Source organism: Prinia subflava, chromosome 15 (assembly GCF_021018805.1).
Source record: "Prinia subflava isolate CZ2003 ecotype Zambia chromosome 15, Cam_Psub_1.2, whole genome shotgun sequence".
NCBI lineage: Eukaryota > Metazoa > Chordata > Aves > Passeriformes > Cisticolidae > Prinia > Prinia subflava.
The window spans coordinates 18,625,498-18,653,429 of record NC_086261.1 but is presented as its reverse complement, the minus strand read 5'-3'; the positions used below and the strand labels follow the sequence as shown (position 1 = coordinate 18,653,429).

At 40.0% G+C, this 27,932-nt stretch overlaps 1 protein-coding gene across 6 annotated transcripts; it reads right to left on the bottom strand.

Moving 5' to 3' along the window:
- Nucleotides 1-692: 692 nt before the first annotated feature.
- On the bottom strand, nt 693-26,311 carry ICE2 (interactor of little elongation complex ELL subunit 2). 6 transcript variants are annotated; one of them, XM_063412621.1, is made up of 16 exons: nt 26,062-26,311; nt 25,067-25,171; nt 22,680-22,947; nt 21,515-21,634; nt 20,100-20,234; nt 19,630-19,746; nt 18,378-18,537; nt 16,676-16,860; nt 14,874-16,218; nt 12,681-12,859; nt 11,049-11,178; nt 6,775-6,859; nt 6,632-6,682; nt 5,351-5,606; nt 2,274-2,417; nt 693-980 (listed from the first exon to the last, which is right to left on the bottom strand). In XM_063412621.1, exons 1-16 carry the CDS (start codon nt 26,088-26,090, stop codon nt 927-929), a joined length of 3,363 nt encoding a protein of 1,120 aa, XP_063268691.1. In that variant the 5' UTR covers nt 26,091-26,311; the 3' UTR covers nt 693-926. The 6 variants fall into 6 exon arrangements, 5 of the variants coding, with proteins under 5 accessions (XP_063268691.1, XP_063268693.1, XP_063268694.1 ...); XM_063412623.1 differs by lacking the exon at nt 693-980 and adding an exon at nt 1,384-1,793; XR_010082382.1 differs by lacking the exon at nt 693-980 and adding an exon at nt 3,669-4,672 and having other exon boundaries at nt 2,292-2,417; nt 26,062-26,285.
- Between the last annotated feature and the right edge of the window lie 1,621 nt (nt 26,312-27,932).

Genomic DNA, 27,932 nt, shown 5'->3' with positions numbered 1-27,932 from the left:
TTCCATGCCCAGATTTACAGAATTCGACACTTTTTCCTTCAGTTTTAGGTCTGAAAAAGCACTAGAATGGTCAATACCTTTCTTTTTTCCACAGCTGATCATGTAAAGGTACTTGCCTATGAACCTGGAATACATATAAACTCTGGAAGTCTATTTTGAGACCACAGAAAGTCTTTACAAGGAAATGCCCACACTTTCTGACTGTGTTTGTACAGGAGATGGGTATTTTAGCCCTGTGACCTCCCCAGGAACACCTCCAGTACATGTGGAATAGATTAGAGAGAATCTTCATTTGGCATTACTTTATCACCTTTGATGCTGTTTTGTGGAGGAATTCACGAGCTCCTTTTTTACCCTAACACACAAATCTATTCTCACGGTGCTCAGTGCAGTGCTAGCAAATGACTGACTGCACTTAGAAAAGGTTATCAGCATCATTACAGTATCACAAAGTCTCATGTTTGCTGCTCCTCTGAAGGCATTAGTTCCTAAAAGCCTGAAATTATGCAAGAATTCAGGACTGTGTGGACAAGGCAGTGGTGGGGAATGGACAGGTGTCACTTCAAAGTAAAATTGTAAAAATACAATTTCAGTTATTACATGTCCTTGAGTATCAAAAGGCTTGAAACACTCAGAAGTATTTCAAGGATTTTTAAAACCTACAACTACTTTAAAACTCTAGATTACCTTTGTTCAAGGGATCCTGCTGATACCTGCCATGGCACAGCTTGCTCTTTTCCTTCTTCCCAAACTGTATTCACTTGGCAGTGAGAAATGAGAGGCTTGTGGTACGTGCTTGTCCTCAAGGCAGGTACGGTGACATTCCTGGCCACTCATGCTGCCATACAATGGAGGAATCTCATGCACAGGTGAAGAACTGTTGAGGGCAGCACCTCTGGATAAGTTTCAGTGAAACTGAAATGTATTCATGCATGTTTTACAACAGCTCTGTGCACTGCAGTGACAGCTACCCTGGGAAGCTGAGGGAAGCAGAGAGGCCGGTTAGATTTTAGCTTTGGTCAACAATACCAGGATCCTTCTTCTTCTGGCTCCTCTCAACAAGGACATATTTGAAAAAGAAAGAACTATTTTTCCTCTGTTAGGGCTATCAAAAATAGGGACTGCACACTTGTAAAAACATGCTGTGAATACTCAGGAGAATGTAGCTGCTCTATTTCATTTCAAGAATCAGAGAAGATGTCACTGGGGTCTGTGATGCCCCTCCCTTCCCCATATAGTTACTGCTACCTTATGTATTTTTAATACTGAGTTTGAAGTGACACAGTTCTTCTAATATTTATTGAAATATTTTAATCACAAACAAGAACAAGACTGTTTTCCTACTAGTTCTACTGTTACATGTCAGACAAAGCTGCCATGCAGTCTTGGGGAAGAATGGGGCTTTCAGGCCTTTTTTTTTTTCACTCACTGTTCAGCAGAAGCAAGAAGTATCAATACTGAGAAATGCCCTGAAGGCTGCACTAGGACTGCTACTATTTAATAATCACTACACTCAATTATTCTACAATTTAAAAATTGGCAGCATATTTTAGTTCCACAAAAACAACACAAATCCCTCAGCAAGGTATTTCACAATGTCTCAGTCCCACAGCAAGATGGGGGCCAGCTCACCTGAGACACAGCCTGAGATTTTCTAGACCTTCATAAGGCTCAGAATGGCTTGAACCAGCTTTTTTCCAGTGACAATCTTCCATCTACCCTAAGCAGGGCATAATTCAAATGCTTTATGCTTAAATAGACTGTCATCTGGCCATCAAAGGTATTTTTTGGCACTGAGAAGGAAACTTAAGTTGAAATATATAATGCAATACATATATAATACAAAACATTTCAGTGCAATGATTTGGACATACAGGAACAGAATTTGAACTTGCAAACAAAGTTTAAGAATCTCTGTCGAAAAATAAATTTTAAGAGCAACTAAAAAAAAAAAAGGTGAATATATTTTTAGTACAGAGAAATGTAACATACCAAGCAATGACAGTGTGTCTGGGAAGGACATATTTTATTAAGAAAGAAAGCTTAGTTATGTAACTTCTCAGAGAAGCATCTGAAAAAGTTACGCATGCAGACTTCAACAGGGGGAGAGATTGAAAATGATGCAACTTCTGCTAGTAGAACTAGAAGCAAGCTTAAATGCAGGTCAGCACTGAGCATTCTGAAAGATTACACCTGACCTGGCTTTTATATTCTTTTGGAAACAGGCTGCTATTTAAAACACAGGGCAAACAAATTAGAAGCAAAAGAAATACCTCTTCAAATGGCTCAATAAATGTTACTGAACTCCACAGCATGGAGGTGGGCAGAGTCCCTTGCTGTTGGCATCTCCCACCTTCCAGCACCAGAATGGATGACTGCTCACTTGGTCCCAGTGTTCTGTGCTTCCAGCTGCTAGGCTACATCAGAAGAAAGGAAAAAATGCAGCAAATCTTTCCTAATATATTTTACATAGACAGCTTCTATTGTATTGCTAAAAGTGTTGCAGTTAGACAGAAAGGTGAAGAGGTTTAGCCAGTCACATATGAGAATGGAAGCAGTTCATCAGTGCATAGTGCAAATGATGTTTAAAAACTGTCATTACTACAGAAAGAATGAAAAGTCAGGTTTCACAACCAATAACCCATTCACATTAACCTAAAGAACTGATAAAGTTCCATGGTTTTGCACACAGGCCAACAATCCCCTCCAATGTTAGGTCAGAACATCTCCAGTCCTCCAAAATTAAACTTCAAACTGTCTGAACACGATCCAAAGCCATTAATTTCATGTCCTAATGAACCCCAGTGAATGGGGAGAACCAGAGCTGCATCAGTGATCTCACACAGCACTGAACACCTCCTCTCAGAGGCTTTTCTCCAGTTCTGGGGAAGTGGTTTGCAGCTCAAGGCTCAACCAGGTGAGCTGGTCATGGGCAGAGCTCCTCTGGGTCTGCCACTGCTCAGTATTTTTATGTCAGCTGGAGAATGTGACCAAATCAATTTTCCCTGAGTCTGCAGATGAAAACAAGAGGCAGAGGAGGGAGGTAGAGAGGACAGATGAGCCACTATTCAGAGACTGGGACAGCCTGCACAACCAGGCCAACAAGAATTGCAGGAGCCTTAGCAGATATGAAACCCTGCACCCACAATGCAGCAACGCCAAGCAGCAGCAGCAGAGGCTGCTCCACTGCAGTTGTACAATCAGTGCACTGTAATTAGTGATATATCAGTGTAATGTAACAGGCACAGAGACCATAAACAGACCACACACTTGTACTGCATGAAACTGCAATGGGAAACCAAATTCCATACAAGTCTGGCAAAAAGTTTTATATACACGAACTTAAAACTGCCTTGCATCCCCCAGACAAAGTCAGTTATCTGGGAAAAATGACTCACAGCTAAAGTATTTCTATTATGAGAAGTTGCTAAAGGGCATTTAGGATTTTGAATCAGAACTATTTGTAAACTGCAAACACAAGTTCAGCTTGTCAATAGCTTAATACCGCAGATAAAACAAGCAGTGGTCCACAAAACGAATGAACTGAATAACTGAATAAATATATCTAACAGTTGGAAAAAAGCCACATCAGAAAATGCTTTGTATTTCACAAAGAAGTTTTTAATATACATTCATCACTGAAGCCTGATTTCAAAAAAATCCCTTACCTTCAGGATTTTTTAGAAGGTATGCTCCAATAAACAACTTTTTTTTTAAATTTTGCCCTCATGACATTAAAACATGTCCTATCAAGTCCCAGTGAGCAAAGAATGCTTGATCAGATTTGTGCACTTGGTAACTTCCTCAGTCCAAACAACAGATTTGGAAGAACACCTTTTTTGTGATAGCAGCTTAAACATGCAGAAATGCAGCTCTCCTGTTATTATTTCACTTATTTAGCTGTACTTGTAAGTTTCCCAATGCAAATTTATGGCCCTTACTATTCAAATAAACACAGCTTTTGTTCTTTATTTGTTACACCATTCTAAAAAGAAAAATGTATTTTTGTGAGTTATTTAAAAGCCAGTAGACACCCCGTGTCAAAAAATGTAAATAATTAAATGCAAGTTGTTTCTCCTATACCCAATGCACCAAGTAAAATGTATCTTTAAAATATGTGAGAAAAAATCTGTACTGAATCTGGAAGAACTGGGAAAGATGGAAAGCTGTTTTCTTGTTGCATGGTATTAGAGGTTGTTGTCAGCCACTTCAGGATGGTTCTTCTATAAAATTCACTGACCAACAGAAGACACTCTCTTCCCCGTAACCTGCCAAGTGGCTGCAGCCACATCCTTTTTTTTCTCTGGCTGATTTTGAGATTTTCACTTGAAACAAGTCCCCTGAGGTACCCAAGGGTTAAAGGTTTAGAGAATGCTTCAGCTATTGGAGCCATTTCCTCTGCCAGCTTGTTCTGGCTCCTTTGAAGCTGCAAGAAACTTCAGATTTTTTTGTGTCCTCTTGTTCTTCTCCAGGCTTATTCCTACTTCAGTTGCATTTTGTTGAATTTAGTCTTCCACTTTTTCTTCACATTCCTTTGCTTGCAGAAATTCTTCCTCAGCTTCTTTGGAGCCACACCTTCATTTCTAACAGGCTTAGCTGGCTTGCCTTTTGTTTCCATAGCTACTGGCCTTCCCTCATGGGGTGTGTCCGACTGTCCTTTCACCCCAGCCATCTACACACATATGGGGAGAGAATTGAAAAAAACAAACGACTCAGAAAACCAAACCAGAATTACCAGAATTAATGATCTTCAATCTGTATTGAGCACAAACATTTACAGCTACATTCAGACAACTGCCTTCTCATACAAGTTGCTTCAAACAGGCCCACAGGGCACATCTGGACTGGCACAGCTGGTCCTCAGTCACCAGTGAGAAGTGACCAACCCTGCCTACGTGCCTGGATTTCCTTCAGGCACAAACCAAAGTGCACAAGGTAATTAGGAACGGATGCACGGCAATTCTGCCCTCATATGAAGCCAGGCTGTGGCTAAGACATGTAACTCAGCCTACAAACCATCTCACAGGGCACAAAGCTGGGCACAGTTGGCACATGGCTTTTACACAAACAAGTAAGTCTCTGCTGAAGAAAGACAAGGCTTGAAAATTTGCTTACTTTTAAAGGGCCATATTACCTCAAAAATAATAGAGGTGAGAGCAGGATCTTTGGGAAAATTCCAAAGCATGACAGGCACCACTTATTCACCAACATAAACTACAAAGCAGGATGGATTCCCAAAAAATTCTGACCTCCACAGATGACAGATAAACTATATCAGCTGTACCCCAGGGGACTGAAATAGGTTATCCCTAAACCGCTGATGTGCTTTTCCTTGCAGTGAGACACTGACCTTCTGTCTCCACCCTTCCTGGGGAGCAGGTGGGAAGGTGCAGGGAACTCTTCCATGGCTGATGTGGTAGGGCAGAGGGAGGCTGGGCTCCAGCGGGACCCACGGCACGGAGAGAGTGGCAGGCACAGCAGGCAGGTGGCAGTGAGCTTTGTGCAGGTTATAGCATGACCTCGTGCTCTTGGCAAGGGAACTCCTGTAAATCGCAACCGATGAATCCCCGGCAGCGTGAGTCAATAAATAAGAGCCCTCCTCTAAACTAGAATGAGAAAAGTTCAAAATGAAAAATATTATTTAAATGCTTCTTGGAGTTTTTTTATTTAATCAGGGTAGTTCTTCATGCAAAAGCAGAACATCTTTAGATGTTTAGTGCCTTTAGATGTTTTATAAAAAGACTGTACACAAGAAAGAATTAAACTGTACTGATAAATATCTACTAATTAATGTGTTTATAATGTATTCATAATGTTACAATGTATCAACAATGTACAGACTGTCACCATATTCAATTAAACATGTGAAAACCATCCATGTTGGGCAAATTGTAATTCCTTAACCAGCATCTTACAAAGAACAATGCTCATGTGGACACAGACACAAAGAACAACACACAGAGGATTAAACAGGTTTTCAGGAAGATGAAGAACAACCAACTGCCCATATCAGAAATCTTAGTCAAAAATCATGAACCTACAGAAATTGTAAAGAGCAGGAAACCCCTCTGTAATATGAATGAAAAGGCTTCACACTCAGTGCAGGAAGCCTGTTCACAAAAAAAATTAAGACACTTGCAGCCTGAAAGCCTTGAAGCAGCTACATAAAAAGAAGCAGGAGAAAGATTCAGTGTTGTACAGAGAAAGACAGGCTGCTGTAAGTCAAGGTAAGCAGAAGTGAACACAGTGGTATTTGTACAGATCAAGCAGAAAGACTAACAAACCCCCAATGTCCAAAGCCTGTGTGTCAGCCCATATACACGATATTACCCCTCAGCCCTGTGAACTGTTCACTCAGCTCCCAAGAGTCCAGTTTCCTCTCCTGAAAAGCTGATTCAAACCCCTCAAGTTCTTATTCTCTTGCATCATTTTTGCAAACCTTTAACACCAAGCACATTTTACACAGTACTGCATTATGCTATGATAGCCCTAAGAGAACCTGTAAAATATGAATTTCTTCATGTATATGAAGAAATAAAAATCAGAGTAGACAAGTGTTCTACAGGAGAAACAGGACGAGCTGGGCAATGTGGCAATTTACAAATACAATGAACAAAAACTGAGAACTTACTCAGACACCTTCTTCAAAACATGATGAAGTATATTTAATGAATTTGCAGGTCTGTGAAAGAGAAAAAATAGCAAAAGTAGTAACCTGCAAGGCTTGTTTGGGTTTGAAATTCATTGCTAAAAAAACTTACTAAAAATACTCACTTAATCAATCCAAGTTTTTCTCGTAAATTTTGTGGAGAAATCTTTTCTAGCATAATAAGCTTTGATGTAAAAGCATCAATATGTCCTGAAAAAAGAAATTCAATTAATACACTAAAAATAAAACCAAACAAATGTAAGAGCATAATTTGCAGACCTAATGCCATTTTAAAAGGATAAAAAACCATTGCTCTTTTGGCATAGAACAGTTAAAATTATTTATCAATGCTGAAACATAACAGAGAGTAAAATGAGCAGCTGCTTTAACTACAGACATCTGTACCTGGACTCTTTCTAAACCGGGAGATGCCTGACTCCAGCAAACCTTGTGGTGTGTGGGATACACAACTCATCTTGCCATGGCCTTAATCTCATCAGTTAGTTTGTATCTTCCCAAGTTCATTTGACCCTTCTCAGCTTGCTTCCTCACTGGACAGATCCTGAAAGCTGATCTTTAACAACAAATTTACTTCTGCATTTAATATATTTGCTTTTCTATTCTGATCTATTGCAAGACTTTCTGGGGATGCTGACCTTTGTCTCTTGATTTTTTTGCCCCTTCCTCACCTGACAAATTACAATTTACAACTCAGGCCTTGATCATGGCAAGTTGTTAAAGACTATTTGTCATTGACACAGTGAGAAGCAACAATTCAAAGCTCTCCTCATCACATTTTTAAAATAAAGGCTGCCAAGGACAGTTTAGCCCACATTTCACTTGTTGAGCAATAAGAATCACCAGCATTGCTTGGACATGGGTTTGACAACTGCACCTTGCCTTCTGTTTCTCTCTCATGCTGAGGTTTTCCCAGGAATATATTCTATTTCAGCTCCTACAAGGAGGATGAGGAAAAGGTAGCAGAATAAAATACAGCCTACTCAGTGGAATTTAGTCTTACTACAAATCTGCTCTCTTAGGAAGTGCAAATGCTTCAACTGCACAGTTAAAACTGCTAAATCAAAGCATTTCACATTCCAAGCTATCCATTACTGAGTTTATGTGTTGTGTAACAAGACTAAGTAATTAACTCTCATGTTAACAAATTAAAAAAGATGCACCAGGACAACAGATTTCTTTTAAACACTGTACCATTTATTACTTTTTTTTGATATCAGTATTTTGTGCAAGACTAAGCACCTGCATTTCATATTCTACATTGCTGACTAAAAAAAGAGACAAGTTATTATTAAAAATATAGTTAAAAAAGAAGATCTGTTTGAGTTCTATATTCCTCACCAGCCTCTCCTCAAATCAGACTTCTCTACTTCTAAACACACTGACAATGTAACTGGGAAAAAATAATTACAAAATATCTATGAACTACTTCCACCTAGTTTATGTAACTGTATCTCGTATTTGAGAAGTGACTGATTGAAAATACTTGGCATGTAGTAAGTTACCCATACACTAAGTATTTTTTTCCAACCTATTCTTCAAATAATCTTAATTTAAAGGCCAATTATATTCCATTCACATGAAGGTAAACTGTTCTTGAAGGAAGTTCTTAGGCACTTAATGCAAATAAGTGAATAATGGTCAGGGTAAAATGCTCCCATTAATCAGCAAAGCTTATCACAACTTTATTTAATGCCTAGATCAAGTACAAGTGCCTTATTTGGGAAGCTTGTCACAGAGATTACTGCCTTTGCAGCTGCAGGATTTCCTATCTGAGCAGCAAGGGGACTTAACAAACAAGCCTGGTGCTTTGCTGGCAAGAGGAAGACAGGCTTTGTTTGATGATAGTATCTCTGCTTTTCTAGAACATCCTGGAAAATAATTCATCTCCCCCTGCAGTTGCTGCAGGAGGCCACAGTTACATGTCTGATTTCTGTCTGGTTTCTGCCTCAAGCCCTGAGCTGGCAGCGCTGCTGAGTCACGGCAGAGCTGAGATCCTCCCTCTCTCACAGCAATGCTGCACAATTATGGGGCAGAGAGCAAGGTCCAAAGAACCGTTCACCCACACCTGGCAGTACAGGAGATGGTTGAGACAGTGAATTCAGCTTTTTCAAGAGCCAAAAACACCTACACCGTTTGCCACTGAAGTCTGCTACATGCTTAAAAGTTAAAGGCTTAACTGTCTGATCAAGAATGCAAGTTGTAGGTACTGTGTTAATAAGATCATGGCTTTCAAACGAAGCTGTTCCATACTTCCACTTACTGTGAGGTAAATTTAAAAAGAGCAGTAAGTTTATGACTTTACAAAATGTTTGATTTAAAAATTATTTTATTATAAAACACAGCATTTCACTTAAAATAATTCAAATTATGGCATGATTTCAGAAGCTCTCTGCCTTTCTCCTTACACTGAACAGATCACTGAAGTAGTCTTACTGTCAGGTATCAAATTAGTGACAAAATGAGATTCACCCCATTTTAAGTTGCCCATAACACAAGGATATCATCACCCTCAGAGAAGTGTCCCTGGAGTTTCAGGACAAAGCTCTCTGCTCCAAAGAGCCCTCTGAGTAAATCTGGACACTTGCAACACAGCATTTTTCACAGCTCCCTGAGGAATATCAACTGAAAGGCAGAATTTCACAGCTACCTTCCAATATACCAAGAGCAGAAGACTCCCCAAGCAGAATATGTTAACAGTTTCCTAATTAAATCTGTGGTAGATGCTCTTTTATAGAATGGATATTTACTTCCTTTACCTACCTCTGTAACAAACTACATGGCAGTACAAGGGTCTGCCCCTCAGGCTGGGAGTACCCATTCACTGTGAGGACAATGACAACCCCCAGAATCCTGTCCCTCCTCAGAGCCCACAGGAGAGCACTGCTCTGCACCCCTGCTTCTGGCAGGAGTGGAGCTGACAAACAAACAGGGCATTTATCCCAGGCACAGGAACAGACGTGCTGGGGGCCAGGCCAGTGCAGCCTGCCAGCCCCGGGCACTGCCACAGCCAGCAGGTACCTACAGGAGACACACAGAGCAAAGCTGTGCTGGAAGGGCTCTGGGCTCCTCATCTGCAACAGCACCTGCACGCCCAGCCCGCTTCCTCCTGCATTCCAAGAGCCTCCATAAAAAGGGGAGGTGGCTGGATGAGCTGTCTGCACACTCCTGTGCAAGCCATATCTCCGGTATGCTGGAACTGATGGCACACACTCACTCCCACTTCGTGTACTTCACAAACATCAGCCCTCTCTCCACAGCTCACTTTCCCCTCACTGCTTGCCACTCTGGAAATGGTAATAAAACCTTTGGTAACACTTCCTACAGGAAGCCCAAGTGCAGTGCAGCTCAGTATGCTGGATATATCCTCAGTATAAATACTCAGAAAACACTCAGTACAGTGGTCTGCTTGTTAGAGAGAAGCACTGCCCCTGTATTGTACATTAAGATACAGTTACAGATACAGAACTCTGCACGTAATTAGCTCTTCATAAGGATTTATTTTTTAATGGAATGGAAAAACCACATCAAATAGTGCTTCTAAAGTTTAAAATTAGAACATTATTTCCATTGAATAAAGAGAGTAGACTAAGATGCAACAGGCAAATACATTAGATTTCACATAATCCTAATAATTCCAAGGTAGCTTGCATAGTTTGTGTGTAAAAACTGGAAAACAGAGAAGTTAGCATTTCTAAAATTGCATCGGATGTGAGCCAACAACAGCAAAAGTGTAATTCAGTGCTCAAGTGGAAAGATTAGGCAACCACAGGCCACAACTGCTGCCATAACAACTCTAAACCTCAGATTTGTTTCTACAAAAAAAGCAAGGCAGTCCCCACTGCAGAACATTCACTCACTGTGCAAACAGAATTGCCCTCACTCAGTAGCATGTGCCAAGCATATTCTAAATATCAACTAACCACTCTGTTAGACATTTTCCCTTTTAAAATCTTATTAGTTACAAGATAATTGGTATCAGAAAGCTCTCCATATATTAAAATGGTTGTTAAAATAATTTGGTCACATTCTTTGTGTGTATCATTTTGATTTCTCTACACAACACAGATCAACATATCTCAACAGACATAAAAACTCTGCTGACTTTTTAAAATGTCATTGCACAAACATGAATACAGCATTTTCTACAGGACATGGATACTATTGATCTAAAACCAAACTTGGAATATCCTCATCCAGTACCCAAAGACATTTTAGACAAACAACTTACTGAAGATAGATGTGAAAAAAACAAAGTTAGAAAGTTAAAATAAGAAATAATACATGGATTATACCTTTAATAAATATGTATCTCTTCTGTTATTCTACAAATACTCACACATACGTGTGTCTTAAGCAACAACTGAAGACAAGAACTCACCAACACAAAAGGAGCACTCAGAGTGCAGCAGGCTCTGTGTCCACAGCTGGCACACCTCACTTTCCGTAAGAGCTTCCACCCCGTAGTACGCTTGGTACTCCAGTTTTGGCAGCAGGAACATGGGAGTCAGCTGAAAAAGAGAGGATAAAAGAAAAATTAGCACTCACTGTCCAAAAAACATCCACAATTTAACTACATTTTGTAGTTTATAATAATCACACTCCTCCACCACAGCTGAACCAACAAAGATATTTCAGGGATTTTGTTTGAAGGTTCATATTCTATGAAATCCACAGTAGAAACTTTGGAGTACAGAGATTTTATATAGAGAAAGGTGAAATGGACAGGGAAAAAAAAAGAAAAAAATGCCTGGGGAAGCTTTTACAAATAATTTAATTCTGCCACTTAGTAATTTTTCCATGTGACTAAATTAATTTCAAGTTTACACTTCTGTGCTCTACTGCCCTCTGCAGCAATTCAATAAAAAACACACAACATTTCTAATTAGCTTATTATTATCAGAATTCTGCCATTTATCACTCCTGTCAGAATCTCCCTTGAAATTAGAACCTAATGCTTGGACTCTTATTTGCAATCAGAGGCTACCCTAACTAGTGAGTTAACCCTAATGAGCACTGTCAGTTCTCACTGACAACACACAGTTTACATTTCAGCAGAAATTAAAAAAAAATAAACAAGTGATTAGTTTCTGAATAATTAAGCAGTTATTCCCAGGCATTTATGAGCAGTGGATCAATTGCAAAAAGATGGGATGTCTTCAAAATAAGGTTCTAAGCAGAGACTCTTGGCAAGTAATCAGTGTTATAATGATTATTTCCATTTCAAAAAAGCATAAACACCTCATGAAAAATCTCCCTGCTGTAAATCTGGGATTCTCAGGAAGGACATACCACAACAAATTTGCTGAATGATTCAGAAGACTCTTTAAAAAATTACAAGTTACTAAGAATTATAGAGTAAAGTTTCCTTCACCTCATGCTGCAAACAGCATTTGTATTACGGTTGCATTCAAACCACTTAATTCCATGAGATAAACTATTTGCTAAGAAATGCCACAGTATTTTCAAACAGAACAAATAGATTCTCTTCCTGTTTTCTCTGTTGCTCATTTTATCTCCTATTTCTCTGCTTAACTAGGCATGATAGCAAAGCTGAATCCTGCTTGAAAGTATTTATGATCATGAACATTCTCAAAGCCTTGGGCCAAACCCCTAATTACTCCATTAACTTTTAAGAATAGTTCAAAATTATATTTTTTACATGAGTGTCATTACTCAGGCGTATTACTGTAGTAAAAAATGGAGAATTACAGTTCCTTATCTTGTAATCGAGTAGCTTTAAAGAAATCAAAATTTACTCTTCCCTGTCTTGCTATAGCAAATGTTTACTCACAGCAGACATACTGCAGTCACAATTGTGTCAGTGAAAGCACAAATGCCAGCAAGGACTGGGAATCCCAGGAATGCCAGTTGAGCACAACTATTAAAAAAACCCAAAAAAACAAAAACCAAAAACCCAAAAAACCCCCACAAACCACAAAAACAAAAAACACCAAAAAAACCAACAAAAAACCCACACCAAACCAAAAAAGGCTGAAAACAAAATCTTTACCTTTTGGGCTTTTTTCCTTTTCTGGTATTGTGGCAGTGGCTTGACTTTCTGCACGCTGCACCGCACGAGTAGGAGCAGATCATTCAAACTGAAGAGCTTGTACACAACATTCCCTTCCTCAGGTGCTTGATACTCTGAAGGGTCTTCTTCGAGCAGCTCAAGTTCACTTGGCAGCTTTCCTAGAGAAAATGAATAAGCAGAAAATGCCAAGCTTGGACATTCTTTACCATAAAGCTGATTAAGCTTTGCTCCCTTGCAGTAGAGGTTTTTTGTTCAGTTTTATTTTTTTTTTACTCTAGGAGGTTTTGTTTTCTAAGATTTTGCAATGAAAACGACTTCATTAGGCACAAAAGAGTCACTAAAAAAATTAAAAGTAATCACATTTGGGAAACATTCACTCTTTAAGAGTGTATTTTTGAATAATCCCACCTCATTAGATTTCTCACACAAATCGAGAGAACTCCAAATGTGAGACTCCACTCTTGTATAAATGCAGTTCAAAAGCTGCTTTTTAAGCCACAGTCACCCAGCACAAAGGAGAGAAATATTTATTTACAATGAATGCCTTGTGAGAGCTGCCACGCATTCATCAGGTACTGAAGTAGCTCAAGCCTCAGGTCTGGATGGCAGCACAAGTCTCCACAGCACAGAGTTCAATTTAATCTGGATACCAGCATTTTCGAGAGGTGCCACTGGATCTTCAGGGCAGCTTTGAATCATTAATAAACATCCCTTCAACCCTTAGAAACACTTTAACAAAACATTTCAATAAACACAGCAGACTCCAATCGGTTTATTGAACATCTATCCAATTCCTTCTCTTTTTGTCCTGCAGATATGTAGAAATAGCTGTCAAAACTACACCTACAAATAGGGAGTGCTGTAGTGTTATGAAAAAAATTCATTTTCAACATTAAATTTAGAGTTTATGTGTATGGACACTGTGGGAGATATTATCCAAGGAACTGGAAGTAATTTTCTGTTAGTGAAATATATAACTCAAATCCAGCTTTCTGCGAAATAGACATGCAAAGACAATTCTCAGCTTGCTACAGAATTTTCAAATTATAGAATTATGCTTTCTATTCCTACGCACTTTTCAGCATGTTGGCAATATTGGTTTCACAATCTCTATTAAAAAAAATCTATTATAAAATATCTGTATTCTATACTCTGAGAGAAATAAAGCATCATGCCTCTCAGCCTTTCAAACTGAGGGAGGAGACATGGCTTTAGTGATTATTCATTTAAATCAACAAAAAACGTTGGAAGTGGTAGCACAATTTCAACTAAAACAGAATTAATTAACAGACTTTTAAAAATGTCATTACAGATTTATTACAGATTAAGTAATAATTCCTACATGGTCAAATGCACACCTCCTCAGAAAATACCAAGTGTGTTTTCCCACCAAAAAGCATGGATTTGTTGGAATTAAATATTTGAGAGAAGTATCTGTCCTGACACAACCTGTCTGGTTTCCTGCGTATTTACCTAACACAATAAAGTGTTTCTAACTTCAGCTGCACAGAGCTCAGAAGGAACTCAGGCATGTGGGGAAAACCTCCAGAGCCACGGTCCCCAGAATCTTCAGGACTTGTATTCCTGGGCTAAGGTCCAATCTGCAGCAGAGATTCCATACCCAGCTAATTGCTTGAAAACCTGGAGAGGGGGCTTGTAGTGAATCCTCATTTGCCTTCTGGGACAGAGGGCTGGCAGTTAAGCAAGAACAACTGAACCAGGAGCCTCAAAACTTAAGACATACAAATTTAATTTTTTCCCCATTTTTAACTGCATAATTTGATTAATTTTTATTCTACAAAAAATTAAAATAATTCTACTTTTGATTGAAAAGAAACTACTTTTGCAGACTAGGCTACTCAAATATTTGAATTTCCATGCAAAAATAATTCATTCCACTACCAAATGATTTCTTTTCCTTGCTTAAAAACCTTGTGTACAACAACTTGTTTCTCTACAGTAAAACAGTATTCCACATTCACCTCTGTGGACAAACAGCTCCCAGTGCTCCCTTCTGTGTGCAAGACAGTAATTCCCACACAGAGAAGGCACTGTTAACTTGAGTCACATCTCTAAACAGATGTAACAGATGCATTTTTGACACCTTCTTCAGATAAAGGAGGTGAAGTGTTTTCTGTTCAGTTTTCCTCCTCATGCAATGACCACACTTACTCTTGGGCACTCCCTCAAAAAGCCATGTCCAGGTGTTTCTGGAGGAGCTGCTGGGATTGGAGGCTGGGGCTGGCACAGGTTCTGTGCTGGAGGTCACCAGTGCTTTTGGAGACTGAGGCAGCTGGGCTGGCACAGCACTAGGATTATCACAGCTCACCACTGGCTCAGGAGCTTTCTGCGAAGGGGACTTGAGAAGTTCTGTTTGCATTTTCAAAATTTGCCCGACAGGATCCAATTCTTTGGATGACTTCCTTGGAGGTTTCTTGGAGGCTTTTTTCCTCTGACCCATGGCACCTGAGCAGTCAGTAGGGCACTGGGAAGGGGGAGGAGATCCAGGAGTCTCTGCTGAGGTACAAGAAACAGAGGCTGGTACAGCTGGTTTGCCAGAAGCAGTGGTTTCACATTCTGTATCAATCACCAAACGCTCTTCATCCGTGTCACTACTGCAGAAAGAAGTGTAAGTCTCTTTTATCTGTGCAGCATCAGGCTCTTTCTCAGAACTCCCTGCCACAGAGAGAGGATTTGTTTCATTGTCCAACACTTCCTTGGTCATGATAACCTGTGCAGCACCAGCCTCCTTCTCAGAACTCCCTGCAGGAGAGAGAGGATTTGTTTCATTGTCCAACACTTCCTTGGTCATGATAACCTGTGCAGCACCAGCCTCCTTCTCAGAACTCCCTGCAGGAGAGAGAGGATTTGTTTCATTGTCCAACACTTCCTTGGTCATGATAACTTGTCCAGCATCAGGCTCTTTCTCAGAACTCCCTGCAGCAGGGAGAGGATTTGTTTCATTGTCCAACACCTCCTTGGTCATGATAACCTGTGCAGCATCAGGTTCTTTCTCAGAACTCCCTGCAACAGGGAGAGGATTTGTTTCATTGTCCAACACCTCCTTGGTCATGATAACTTGTCCAGCATCAGGCTCTTTCTCAGAACTCCCTGCCACAGGGAGAGGATTTGTTTCATTGTCCTGTGCTCTGCTCAGTCCTGCCTCCACTGACTGAGAGCTTTCAGGAGAATGTTCTTGAGGGCTGAAGCATGGGATGCCATCTGATGATGGAAGCTGCATGCTGGCACATGCTGAACCTTCTTGCTCAGAAAGGGTGTTTTTCTCCTCTTCATCTCCATTGTTTATGGCAGATGAATTATTCCCCCCCATTTTGGGGCCATGAGATAAAATTTTAGCAGTGTTATCAGCTGCAGCACAAGTACTTTCCATTTTACAAGCTCTTGAGCGCTTGGTAGTTGCTCCAAAAGTTTCAAGCTCTGTAACATCACCATCGAAGTCCATCCCTGTGTCATCTGGGGGAGGAACTGTCCTGCACTGGTAGGTACCAGAACACACCTGAACACAGAGATGAGAAAGAAATAAAGTTACAAAATGCCAAAACGATAAACCAAGAAACGAGACATTGCCAAACTGAAACACAAAAAATGTTCCACCATCCACATCTGACAGTTAGGAAAGAGGAGCAGTAATTGAAAAACAATTTTTCTTGTTTAACTTGGAATATCTTGGGTCCTATGAGTTGAAAGACTTTCTAAAGAGTAGAAGTTCACAAAACTTCTTCCACTGAACTGAACTGATCAAAGACATTTTAATGAAGTAAACATTAAAGCTGAAATGCCCACATAGAGGCATTTAAAGGAACTAGACAGACATTTTCTAACAGGGTCTGTAACTCAGCAGTAGAAAAATCACCAACAGAAAACCTAAATTTCCCTTATCACAGAAAAAGGAACTTAGGAATTTTACAAGTTTTTGGTTTTGCTTGTTTTTAAGAACACGTGAAGTTACTTACATCCCACTGAAGCAGGCTGTCCTCAGCTGGTTTGTCCATTGATATATCAGAAATTGAAACGTAAGAGGTTTTAGTTGCCAGAAAATCCATTGGAATTTCATGGAAGATTTGATTCCTCTCTCTTACTGTCATTTCTTTTCTCAGCAGAGGTGGATCAACATAAACGATTTTAGCTGGTTTGCTACCTTTCCAAGAACAAAAAGAGATTGAGTACACATTAAATGAAAGGAAGAAAGACTGTTGTATAATTTAAATAATAAATCTCTCAACTTTCAATTACAGTCAAATCCACTGCACATACACACCAGAAGAAATGAAAAATGATCCTTTCATTCATTAACAACAGAAAATAAAAGTATGTCCAGATATAGTGTGAGTTATCATGATCCTGCAGCAGCAATACACACCACATTAATAGCTGAACATATTTCAAATGCAGTTCTAAGTAGAGAATTTGTAAAATAAGAACTGAGGATTCATCATTTCTTATAAAGCATCATATCATCAAATGTATCCTGTTTTCCAAAAAGATCTCTTTTCCTTTCTTGTTTGAAAGTCAATTCTTTTTAAGTCTCACTGCACAAGTGACAGCTGCAGTTTACTTCTCTTGCAATCAGTTAACTCTGTCCAGGCTCTGCTGCCCCAGTCCTTTGTTTGCACCTTAACACACTCACCTATGAACCCTCCAAAAATAAAAGCAATACCCAGCCCATCACAACAGAGAAAGCCAAGGCACACGGTGAACACAGTCTCCCTGTTCTACAAAAAAAGGTAAATTAAAGCAGGGGTTGGTTACAGGGAAAAGTGGAAAAGGAAGGCACAGGGAAACCCTTCAAGAACCACTGTGTATTTCTAGCACAATCTGAATGCCCTTTAGGTGTTAATTTTGGATCCAAAAATTAAGTTTAAAAACTGTAACACTGCTACAAAAGGAATCAGGCATTATCCTTACTGATAAAGTCATTTAATTTCACATTGGAAAGTGAAAATTTGTAAATGTTTCAGGCATTTGACAGCTTATTTACTACCCGTAAGTCTGCTTTAGAAACTTGTGGAAAAAGCACAGAAGGACATTCCAACACAACAAACATTATAAATACTGAACAAACTGTATTGTGTTTTTAAAAAAGTGTAAGACAGCAAATTTCTATTCAGACTACTGAAGAACTGCTTGACAAATAAAGTAAACCAGGCAGATTAGTTCATCAGTTTTTTAAAACATTTGCTGTTGCAATTGAAAAAATTATCCTCATGGACATTCGTTCCTTATTTACTATTCTATGATGTAAGTAGATCCTTTTAATTCCAGAAAATGTTTACTCTTTGCTTTTTCATAAAATTAGAGGATTTCTCCATTTTTTTAGTTTACTGAAATCAGCTCACTTGGTAATTTTAACAGCTTCATGCAGTTGTTTTCTTTTCAAGGAGCACAACTGACTTGTGCTCCTTGGAAAGAAAAGCAAAACTGGTTTTGAACAGCAAAACTGGTTTTAACTGTTTTTTTTGTTTTGGCTTTTTTTTCCCCAGGTAGAAAATAGCTGAATGTCCAAATTCAAAGTTTATGGTGGTAACTGTAGAGGTTGTTACTATTCTCAGTAAGAAGGTGGAAAAAGGTGAAGGAAATGATATCCAGTGACCCAGGATCAGCTTTGCAGCTTTTTTGGACAACCTCCCATAGGTTTATAGTAAACACATCCCATACCTGCAACAGGGATCATTTTAACACAGACTGGAATCTCCCACTGCTCCTTGTAGTTTAATCCATGATTATTCAGTAAAGTAAATAACGCTTGACTACTTAAAACAACTTGAGGACAGTATTTCAAAGCAAGTTTTTCTGCATTTGAATCTGAACTAATGTCCTAAAGAGAAAAAAAAAAGTTATTTCTTTCAAAGAGCCTCTTTTAAGAAACACACATGAATTTACATTTACAAGAAAAACTCCAAACCTAACCAAAAATGGATATGTAAAACTCCTACCCCCAAAAAAGTCCAAAGACTACCACAGTGCCAGGCTTCAAAATGAAATGAAAGAAAAAAACTTCCCTGAAGGTTTTCAGTCGAATCTTATGCATTCACATTGCAGCATAAGAAAACATATCTTTTAATCTTGTATTTTCACTTAATTTCTATACATTTGAATTACTAGGTTGATCGGAATTTCAATTATCTTTAAATATGGGAGTGTGCTGAAGCAAAACAAACAAACAAACAAACAAACCAGACTAACTCACAAATATACACTATAGATCTTATGAGGTAAACAACAGCACAGTAAAGACATTTAATATTGAAGTCTGGTTAAAACTGCACAGTTGTTTCAATACTGATTAGATATAAGGAACATTAAAACAAATACAGAATCAATAAATCATTAAAACAATAACAAATCAAGAATACAAATTCAGAATTGAAACGATAAAACTGTTAAACTTTTCAAGCACATATTCCCATGAAGGAAGGAGGCTGGGAATGCTCATGAGGTTGAAGAACCTCAGCAAGGTCTAAGAAGATAATGGGAGCCCAGGAGCACTGAGAGCCATGAGAGAAGTGAGAAAAACCCAGCTGTGCTCTTTTTTCTGCCACCTTAGACATCATCAGAAGGGCTCTGTCTACAGCTCTAACATTTTTGAGGCTTACACCATTCTCCTGCATCACCTCTGCTCCTTTCTTCAGCAAGTGGCTCTGAAATTACAGTGCTTCTGTTGAACGTCTGGTTTTTCAGATGTGAAAAAACTCCTTAAATTAACTGATAAAAAATTATGTGGAATAAACAGTCAAAAGGCAGTTCTACAGAATGAAAATGCCCTGATTTTTGCAGTAGAAGCACAGAAACAGAAATACCAGCTATTTAATGGTCCAATGCAGTCTAAAAGCTGTTCAACACAAAAAAGGATCAGATTGCACTTCTGTACAAAATATGCCTTACAAATGACAATGAAAAGGTTACTTACATTATGCAGAACATGAGCCTTCTTTTCTGGGGTTATAATAGATGTAACAGTGCTATAATCTGTGGGCAGCTGAACAGGCATGGAAGGGAAATCTGTATTACCACGTCTTGCTGTACCCTGGGGGAAATCAAGCAACATCAAAAAACATCATGCTCACCCAACTCTACACTTCTTATGAAGAAAAACATTAGGAATTTACACAGGTGCATTATAAAGTTCTGCGGGATGAGAAAAAAGACTATTAACGTAATCTTTTTATGGCAAACATCTATTGAAAAGGGTTAACAGACTTACTAGCAAAATAATTTTAATAACGTTTTAATCAAATAATTTAAATTAGAAATTATAACTGCCAACTCAAGAACTTAATAATAGTTGCAAAACCCCCTAGCCTTGCATAACACAATTCTGATGTAATTCTAGTTACTTAAAAAACCCCACAAACCCAATATATGTACAAAAGGTATTACCATTGCAAGAAGATTTTTTTCCAGCTTAAAGGTCAGCTGTGTATGAAACTTTCCTCCCATGATACTCATGATCTCCTGCAGGGTGTAAAACTCTGGATACTTCTGCACCTGTCCAATACACGCATGTAGCAATTCCTGACACAAAAAGAAAAATAATTTCTGCATTTGTACCTTTCCTAAGAATTTAATTTTGAAAAGTTTTTTCTGTAATTTCAAGTTGCATTTAAAAACTTGCAGGTACCAACACAGATCTATAACACTCTTACTATCACTGCTATGAGAACTGAGATATATTCCAGACTCTCCTCAGCCCTTCATAAGCGAGGCTGACAATGTTTGCACACAGCTCAGACCAATCATTAAAAACGTGCAGCTCAGTACAGTCTGAAATGTGTTAAACCAGGTAATTTTCTTCTTACTTATTTGTCTTGGCTTTTAGAGGAAGTAATATTTTTTTGTGTTACTACCCAGCTTAAACTAAGCCTTGGCAAAAGTCACAAAGGTAAAGGCATAGGATGAGTCCATTTGTGTTGAAACTTGCTATTATACCAACTCTACATAATTTTTTTTACAATACCTGGATTGGGTATTTAGGATATTTAGATTGTATTTAGCAACTAGAATGAGTTATTTCTGCAAGTATTGGTTAAAACAAAATATAGTCCTCTATTTCATTTTTAAGCGAGGTTATTAACCATAAAGAGGACTTGAATTCTGGAAACTCATTTTGTGACCAGATGACAAGATGCAAAATTGCAAAGCAAATCCAAATATTTAGAGGCAAAAGAAAGAAAGCAGTATGTTTGTCTTCACATGTGCCCAAACTCTGTGTTAACCCACTAATGGGAAAGTTTGGTGAACCTATATTCTGGATTTTTTTCAAAAATGTGCTATAAATCCAAGAATGATACATGAAGTTACATTCATGTTTGATCTTAGAATCATCAAAGTGGATATTTAACACAGCATGAACTTGCAGACTGAACCTTATGATTAAAACCTGAGTAATTTCTAATTAAAGTGACTATAACATGCTACTAAGCTTTCCTGTGGAGGAAAGCTTAACATTCTGTCCAGCAGTGTACATCTAGTACAGTACATCTGTACTTCTTAATGGAAATGCACACGTCAAATGCAGCTCCTCCTTGCCTGAATACAAATTTATTTATTGGATGAACAAATATTTTTGCAGTATTGTAAAAAGTGATTTGTCTTCCATCACATCTTTTTGGCTCTGATGAACCACAGGCCAAGCCACGCTGCAGCACAAGGGAAATGGCCACTTCCCATCTCATCCCACCATGAAATGAGCAGGTCAGGAACACCACACCCCTGAGCAGTGCTGTGTATCCCAACCATGAGCCCCAGAGGATTTCTGAGGAAGGGCTGGAATCAAGCACTGCACTGGTGATTACCTCAGTGTAACGCCGGGCATCTTCCGAGATGGCATCGTAATCCTGGGCACAGCTCTTTGCAGCGTTCTGGGCAAACTTCATAAACTCTGCAATTTCATTGCTTACTACTTCTTTCATTTGCTGGGAGAAGGAAAAATCTATTTTTAAGACAAAACAGAATCCTCTATGCTAGGTACGTAACCAACAAAACTTCCAGAGAGACAGTACAGGTAATGATATGAGGGAAGGAATAGATTCCACTTGCTACTCAATTTGGCAGTTTCACTGAAGTAAAAAGAATTTTGGCAAGGCCCATTTCTTTAAAAAAATCCCAAACCAACAACACACCATCCCCCACAAACAGCAAGTGTCTTTTGATACAGTGATCTATAAAGAGAGAGATTACAAAATATGGTTGATGAAGCTTACATGGTAAAGTGACAAAGATATCTGAGTTCTGATTTCATGAGAAATTACAAGTAACAACAACACAATAGTTACTGATGTGCCTGGAAATGCTATTTCCGTTGTTACAGCTCAAAATAAATTAGCATTAATAAGGAAGCATGAGAAACCAAGCGCAGTGGCTCAAAACAATTTGTTGTTTAATTACATTTTACAGGACTCAACTAAAATGCTCCTCCCACCCAACATGAAGGTGTTTAAACACTGGTGAGACTCAGCAGCAGGGGTGAACTCAGCCCTCCTCTGTGTGAGCACACAGGACCCTCCCCTGCCATGAACAGAGCTCCCACAGCTGGCCAAGATCACAACGTGTATCCATGGCCTAACACTGCCACATGCCACTATGAAATGCTAAAATCACAGTAAGGACAACCTTTAACCTCCTCCTCCCAAAAAAAATGGGGGGTTGGGGGGCTGTTTGGTCAGTTGTCAAAAATCTATACTTACCCTCAGTTGTTCAGATCACTTAAAAAAAACCTAACAAAAGAAAAAAGCCACAAAGCCCCAATTTCAATAAAATAACCAAATACACTTTAAATTTCTATTAAAAAGCTTATCCTGAATACTTCAAACCTTTATTACCTTTCATAATACCATGAGTCTATGACAAATTAATTATGACAAACTGAACTGAAAATCAATTTTTCCCTTTTCTTTTATTCTTTGTAAGAAAAAAAAATTGTATGACTCCCTTTATGATGGTTGTATGCTCATATCTTACCATATACGTGAAAAATTCCCTTTGACTTGCTGCAGTAACTTGGAAATGATTTCTTTTTTTTGAGAACTTAGTCATCAGATACAAGTATGTTTTCTGCTCCTTCTCAGTCAGACAAGAGGTGAATGGGTAGGGGAGCCTGGGTTCTGGAAGAGGATGGGCCTCAGCTGGGCTTTGAGCCTGCACCTCAAGTGACTCTGCAGCCTGCACGCTGCAAGTCTGCCTGTTTTCTGAAGAGTTTGCCAATGCCTCCGCATTTTTCTTTGCCTCTCTGAAAGAAGAGTAACAAATGAAAGAATTTGCAGTCTTCACATAAATACTAACAGTGGTCAGAAACAATCAAGGCAGACGTGCAAGCCTGAACTGCTCTGACAGACACTGCTATTCCAATTCCCATCTGGAATGTTCCTTTTCTGAAACTCCACCTTGTACAATCAGACCAAGCCTTAGTGCCAGCAGCAGATCTGCATCTGGTTTAAAAACAAACAAACACAACACGGTAGGGCTTTCCTTTTTAAAAAAAACCAAAATGGTGTTAACAAGCTAAACATGAAACACATTCTTTGTTCTAGAAACAGACATTATTAATGAAAAGGTAAAGAATCTTCACATTTCATCAGTCCCTGATGGTCACTGTTCAGAAACCATTTGCATTCACAAAGGTCAGACTTGTCAGTCAGTTCTGGATAGTAAAGGAGAAAGACTTAGAAAAAGCCTTTCTTTCACTGCAGAAGAATGAAATTATAATTACTTCATTGTAACAATAGAAATTCCAGATTTCAATGAAGAATTTCTTATTGAGTACAAAATCAAGCATTTCATTTTCTACTCTAAACAAAGTTGGAATCAGTCACCAAAAATAAGAGTAGGCTAGGGCAAGGGGCATAGCTGTTCTAATAATAATAAAGAAGTAAAATAAAGCTTGTTCTTAAAACAACTCTAGTAAACAAAGGCCAACCAGCCTAGCCCTGGTCTATTTAAAATAATTGTACTTAAGAGAGAAAATATTTAAGGCTAACAAAACGAACATTAACTGGTGATTTTGGAAAAAGCATATTTTTGAGATATTATTTCAGCAGTAGAAAACATCTCAAGTGTCATTCAAACCCAGCAGTATCACATCCACAGTTCTTAATAACACTTCACAGCTGTCTCTCTAAATATGAGAATGTGTCCATCCTTGTGGCACAAACTGGCAAATTTAATTAAGCTGTAGCAGCAACAAGATGCTGACTCAGATATGCCAGTGTAAGAACATCAAGAAATTCTAGCAGCTTAAATTGGCTATATTCAGCACTGAATGAAATGGCAGCACATCAAGATCATTTCAGTATGCACTGCTGTCACAGTCTTCATTGGGGTGCAAACCAAAATAATCTGACAGAGCTTTTCTCTCTATATTTACAGCATTATACTTTATTTGAGCTGACGGCTTAAATTTTTCCCCTTCATTTTATCAGCAACCCGCTTGCACTGTTTCTACACTGAGAGAAAACACATTTTGTAAATATCTATGAGAAAGTCTCCCAAATTAGCAAATTTCCCCCAGTTTTTACTTTCACACTTGCTACAACAGGTTTAATTCCTCTTCCTCTTGGCCCTGGCCACACAACCCAGCTTCAAAAATTTCTATTTTTACCAGATTTTTACCAGATGCAACCTCTCTGCCTGCTTCTGCTTGTAAATCCACTGGAACCACACACAGCTGGCCACAATCCCACTGTGGAGTCTCCACCCCAGAACCTCTTATAAAGAAGAATTTCCCAGTAGTATCAGATGTACCAGTAACAAGCTGTGAGGCTGTGCTCCTATCTTGCCAACTCACGGGAAGTTGCTCCAACAGATACGAACCAGAACAGCCTTCCCTAACTAAAGATGTGGGATGAATCATGTGATGGAACAGGCAGCCCCCTCAAATGCACACCCCATTGTCAGTTCATAAAAACTCAGTAATTCCTCTTCTGAACAAACTATTTCCCACATGCTGAATTCCTCCTTTACATGGTTTCCCATCCACTCTCCTCCCAGTGTGAAGGTTCATCCACCAGGCATCATGAAGCTTCATAAGTTCTTAAACCAAGAGTGTAAATACAGTCTTCCAAATTCTGAGATCCAGCAGCATGAGCCACACTCTCCACTACCTGAAATAGATATTCTTCTACTTAATCTACCTAAAAAATATAAAAATTACACCAAAACTGCAAAAGCTATACTACCTGTGTTCACACAGCTTCATTTCCCAGGCCAAGGGACTCAACTCAGACTCCTCCTGCTGGCCCAAGGAGCCAGGAACAAATCCTTGTGTGCCAGACACGCAGCTTTCCCCAGAACTGCGGGGAGATGTATGCACAGGATGAGAGCAAAGAGCACAAAATGATAAAACAATATACCTGTTTGATAAATGCCACAGTTCAGAGAGGCTCGGAGACAAGGAATATTTTTCATAAAGTTCATGGGAGAAAAATACTTCTTGGCCATTTTTTGGTGAGATATCCCTAATAAAAGAAAATTGAAAAATAAATATATTGCAAAACAAACAAAAATCAAAGGCCACACCTGCTCCTGAGAAACAAAACCAAGATTTCTATGAAAAAAAAAGAGGCTACCTACACAGTGGTTTCAGAATTCCTCTTCATGGAAGTTACGGATGTACTAATGTCTTATGTTCTTCAATAGTAAAATACATATTCTTCACAGTACAGAAGAATTTTATTAATACAAGATATCAATTCTAGGTATAGTGAGAGAAATTCTGATGAGTTTCACACTTTCACATGTTCATGAATCAAAACCAAACTCTGGGTTGAAACCGCTGGAATTTTTGAGAAAAATACACCGGGTTTAATTTTTATAAAAAGATCTGTTCTTGCCTTCTACACTGAACTGGCCTTCTGTATCACCTTGTTTTAGAGCCGTTCAAGTGAATAGAGTTTATACAATTCCAACCTTCCTAACTATTGTGAACGGTATGAGCAACAACTTTATTTATGTTTCAGGTCACAAATTAATTCCAACCCACCTAGCCTCTCTAGGGTTAAGGAACCGAATTACGTATTTGCAGGGTTTTTCCTATCAGAAACACGACCTCTGTCCGTGCCCAGAAGGCACGCTGTGGATTTCGGGACCTCCCAGCCCCTCAGCGCGGAGCGGGCCCGCGCTCCCAGCCCGGCGCTCCCGCCGGGACCGCCCGCGCTCCTCCCGCTGCCCACGGGAAACGGCGCACGCCCACTCGGGGCGGCGCCCGGCGGGGCGGGAACCGAGCCCGCCCCGCTCCTCCCGGGCCGCGGCGCCTTCTGCTCCCGGCGGGGCAGCGCGGAGCTCTGTCCGTCGTCCGCGCCTCAGGCGTGCCCGGGCAGGGCGCTCAGGGAGAGGGAGACGCGCTCACCATGTCAGCGGCGGCCCCGCGGCCGCCATCTTGGCAGAGTCCTCAGGGCAGCAACTTCGCGGTTCCTCGTCTCCCCGCCATGCAAGCCTGCCTCAGGGCACTGGCCAATCAGCGCCCGGCATGTGGGTCAGGTGTTCTGAACCAGCCAATGGGAACACGGGCTCGAGCAGCGCCTCAGCGTGCGGCCGCCATTTTGTGGCGGGCGGGGCGGATGAAGGCGCGCAGCAGAACCGTGCAGGAGATTCGCTCCCTGTTTGTAGGCGGGGCTGAGGCGGGGTCTGGGCAGAAGGTGGCCGTCTGGGGCGGCACATCCCGCCCCTCCCCGGGTGTTTCAGAGGTGGGGCCCTGGGCAGAGGGTGGGTGTCCCTCCCGGGTGGCTCCCCCTGATCCGGGTGCGCAGAGGTAGGGGGCGGCCTGGCGCTGAGGGGTTGGAGCCGCCTGGGTGGGCTGAAGTGCCCATAGAGGCGGCTGTGTTCATCAGCTTCCTTCCTCTCTTAGGCATTCAGTTTCCTAGGCTCACTTCTCGTGCGCAGAGCCGCAGAACCTTTTTTAACTGATGGGTAGGCTTCCCTGTGTGGTAAAATGTGAAATTCGGGTATTGTAAGAACTCACGGTTCTGAGTGATGGAAACTCATTTGCTTGTGGTGTTACAAGAACAGGTGATGCCGGTCACTGCTCTAAAGACGGGGAATTGATGAGGGCAGAGTGTGTACTTAGTGTCCTGTGATTAACACGGGGCACTATTATACAAATGCATGAAAACTCAGAGATGATTCAGAATGATTTCCAAACCCACCAACAAGGGAGTATTCAGCTTGCTTGCAGATCAGTTTTAAGGACAGCGATTTTAATTCTGTCCTCTTGATTTGTTTATCTTAGAGAAGCAGAAAGGTTTTCTATCCCATTGGATAGACCCACCCAGAGCCTAGCCGTAGAATTACCCCTGTAAGGAGTGATCTTACTTCCCAACCCAGGTATGGTAACAGTTCTATAGCTGAATTATGAAAACGCTTATCTTGGTGAATGTGGCAGCTTAAATCCTACTTCAGGCTGCATCTCTAAAATTTGCAGTATCTGGGGAGTGTTTTTTATACAATAGTGCTACTTCCTACTAGTGATCTTTGTACTTTCATGACATAAACGTGAACATCAGGAAACTATTTTCCACTGTGAGGGTGATGAAACAGTGGCACAGGTTGCCCAGGGAGGTTTTGGAGTCACCATCCTTGGAAATACTCAAAAGCTGGGCACAGTGCTGGGCAACCAGCTCCAGGAGACCCTGCTTGTGACCTCTGAAGTCCCTGTCACCCTCAGCAATTCTGTGGCTCTGTGAAATAATCAGAGGTCAAACCCACCACCTCCTAAAGTACAGTTTAGCCTTCCTTACAGGCAGGCACAGGAAGGAGTCTTCAGTTTGTATCACTTCAGAAAAATTCTGGTTTTATATATATATATATATATATATAATTTCAGGAAAGTTCACTGTTTTATATTGAACTATACATAGTTCTCTAAAAAGCTGTTCCATAAGCTGTATCTCGGTGGTAAGAAACTCTCCTGTGACTGGGAAGACTGGGCAGCACTCGTGTCCTGAGGGTAAGAAAATGAAATCTGTGTTTTCAGTGTCTCGACTGCTGTAGACATGGAGCTGCTGTAGAACACATGGCACTGCTTAGTGCTACTGTTCAAAGAGTTATCACTTATGCTACTTTTTTTGTAGAGTTGATCTGTAGGTGAAGGCTGCTTCCAGATACAGTGCTTCCAAGATGAATGCTAGAATCTATTTCTGGATCATGGTCAGGCATATAAATACTGAGCTGTTAAAAGCTCTGTCAAGACTGAGGCATTTCTGACTAGGTGCAGAAGGAGAA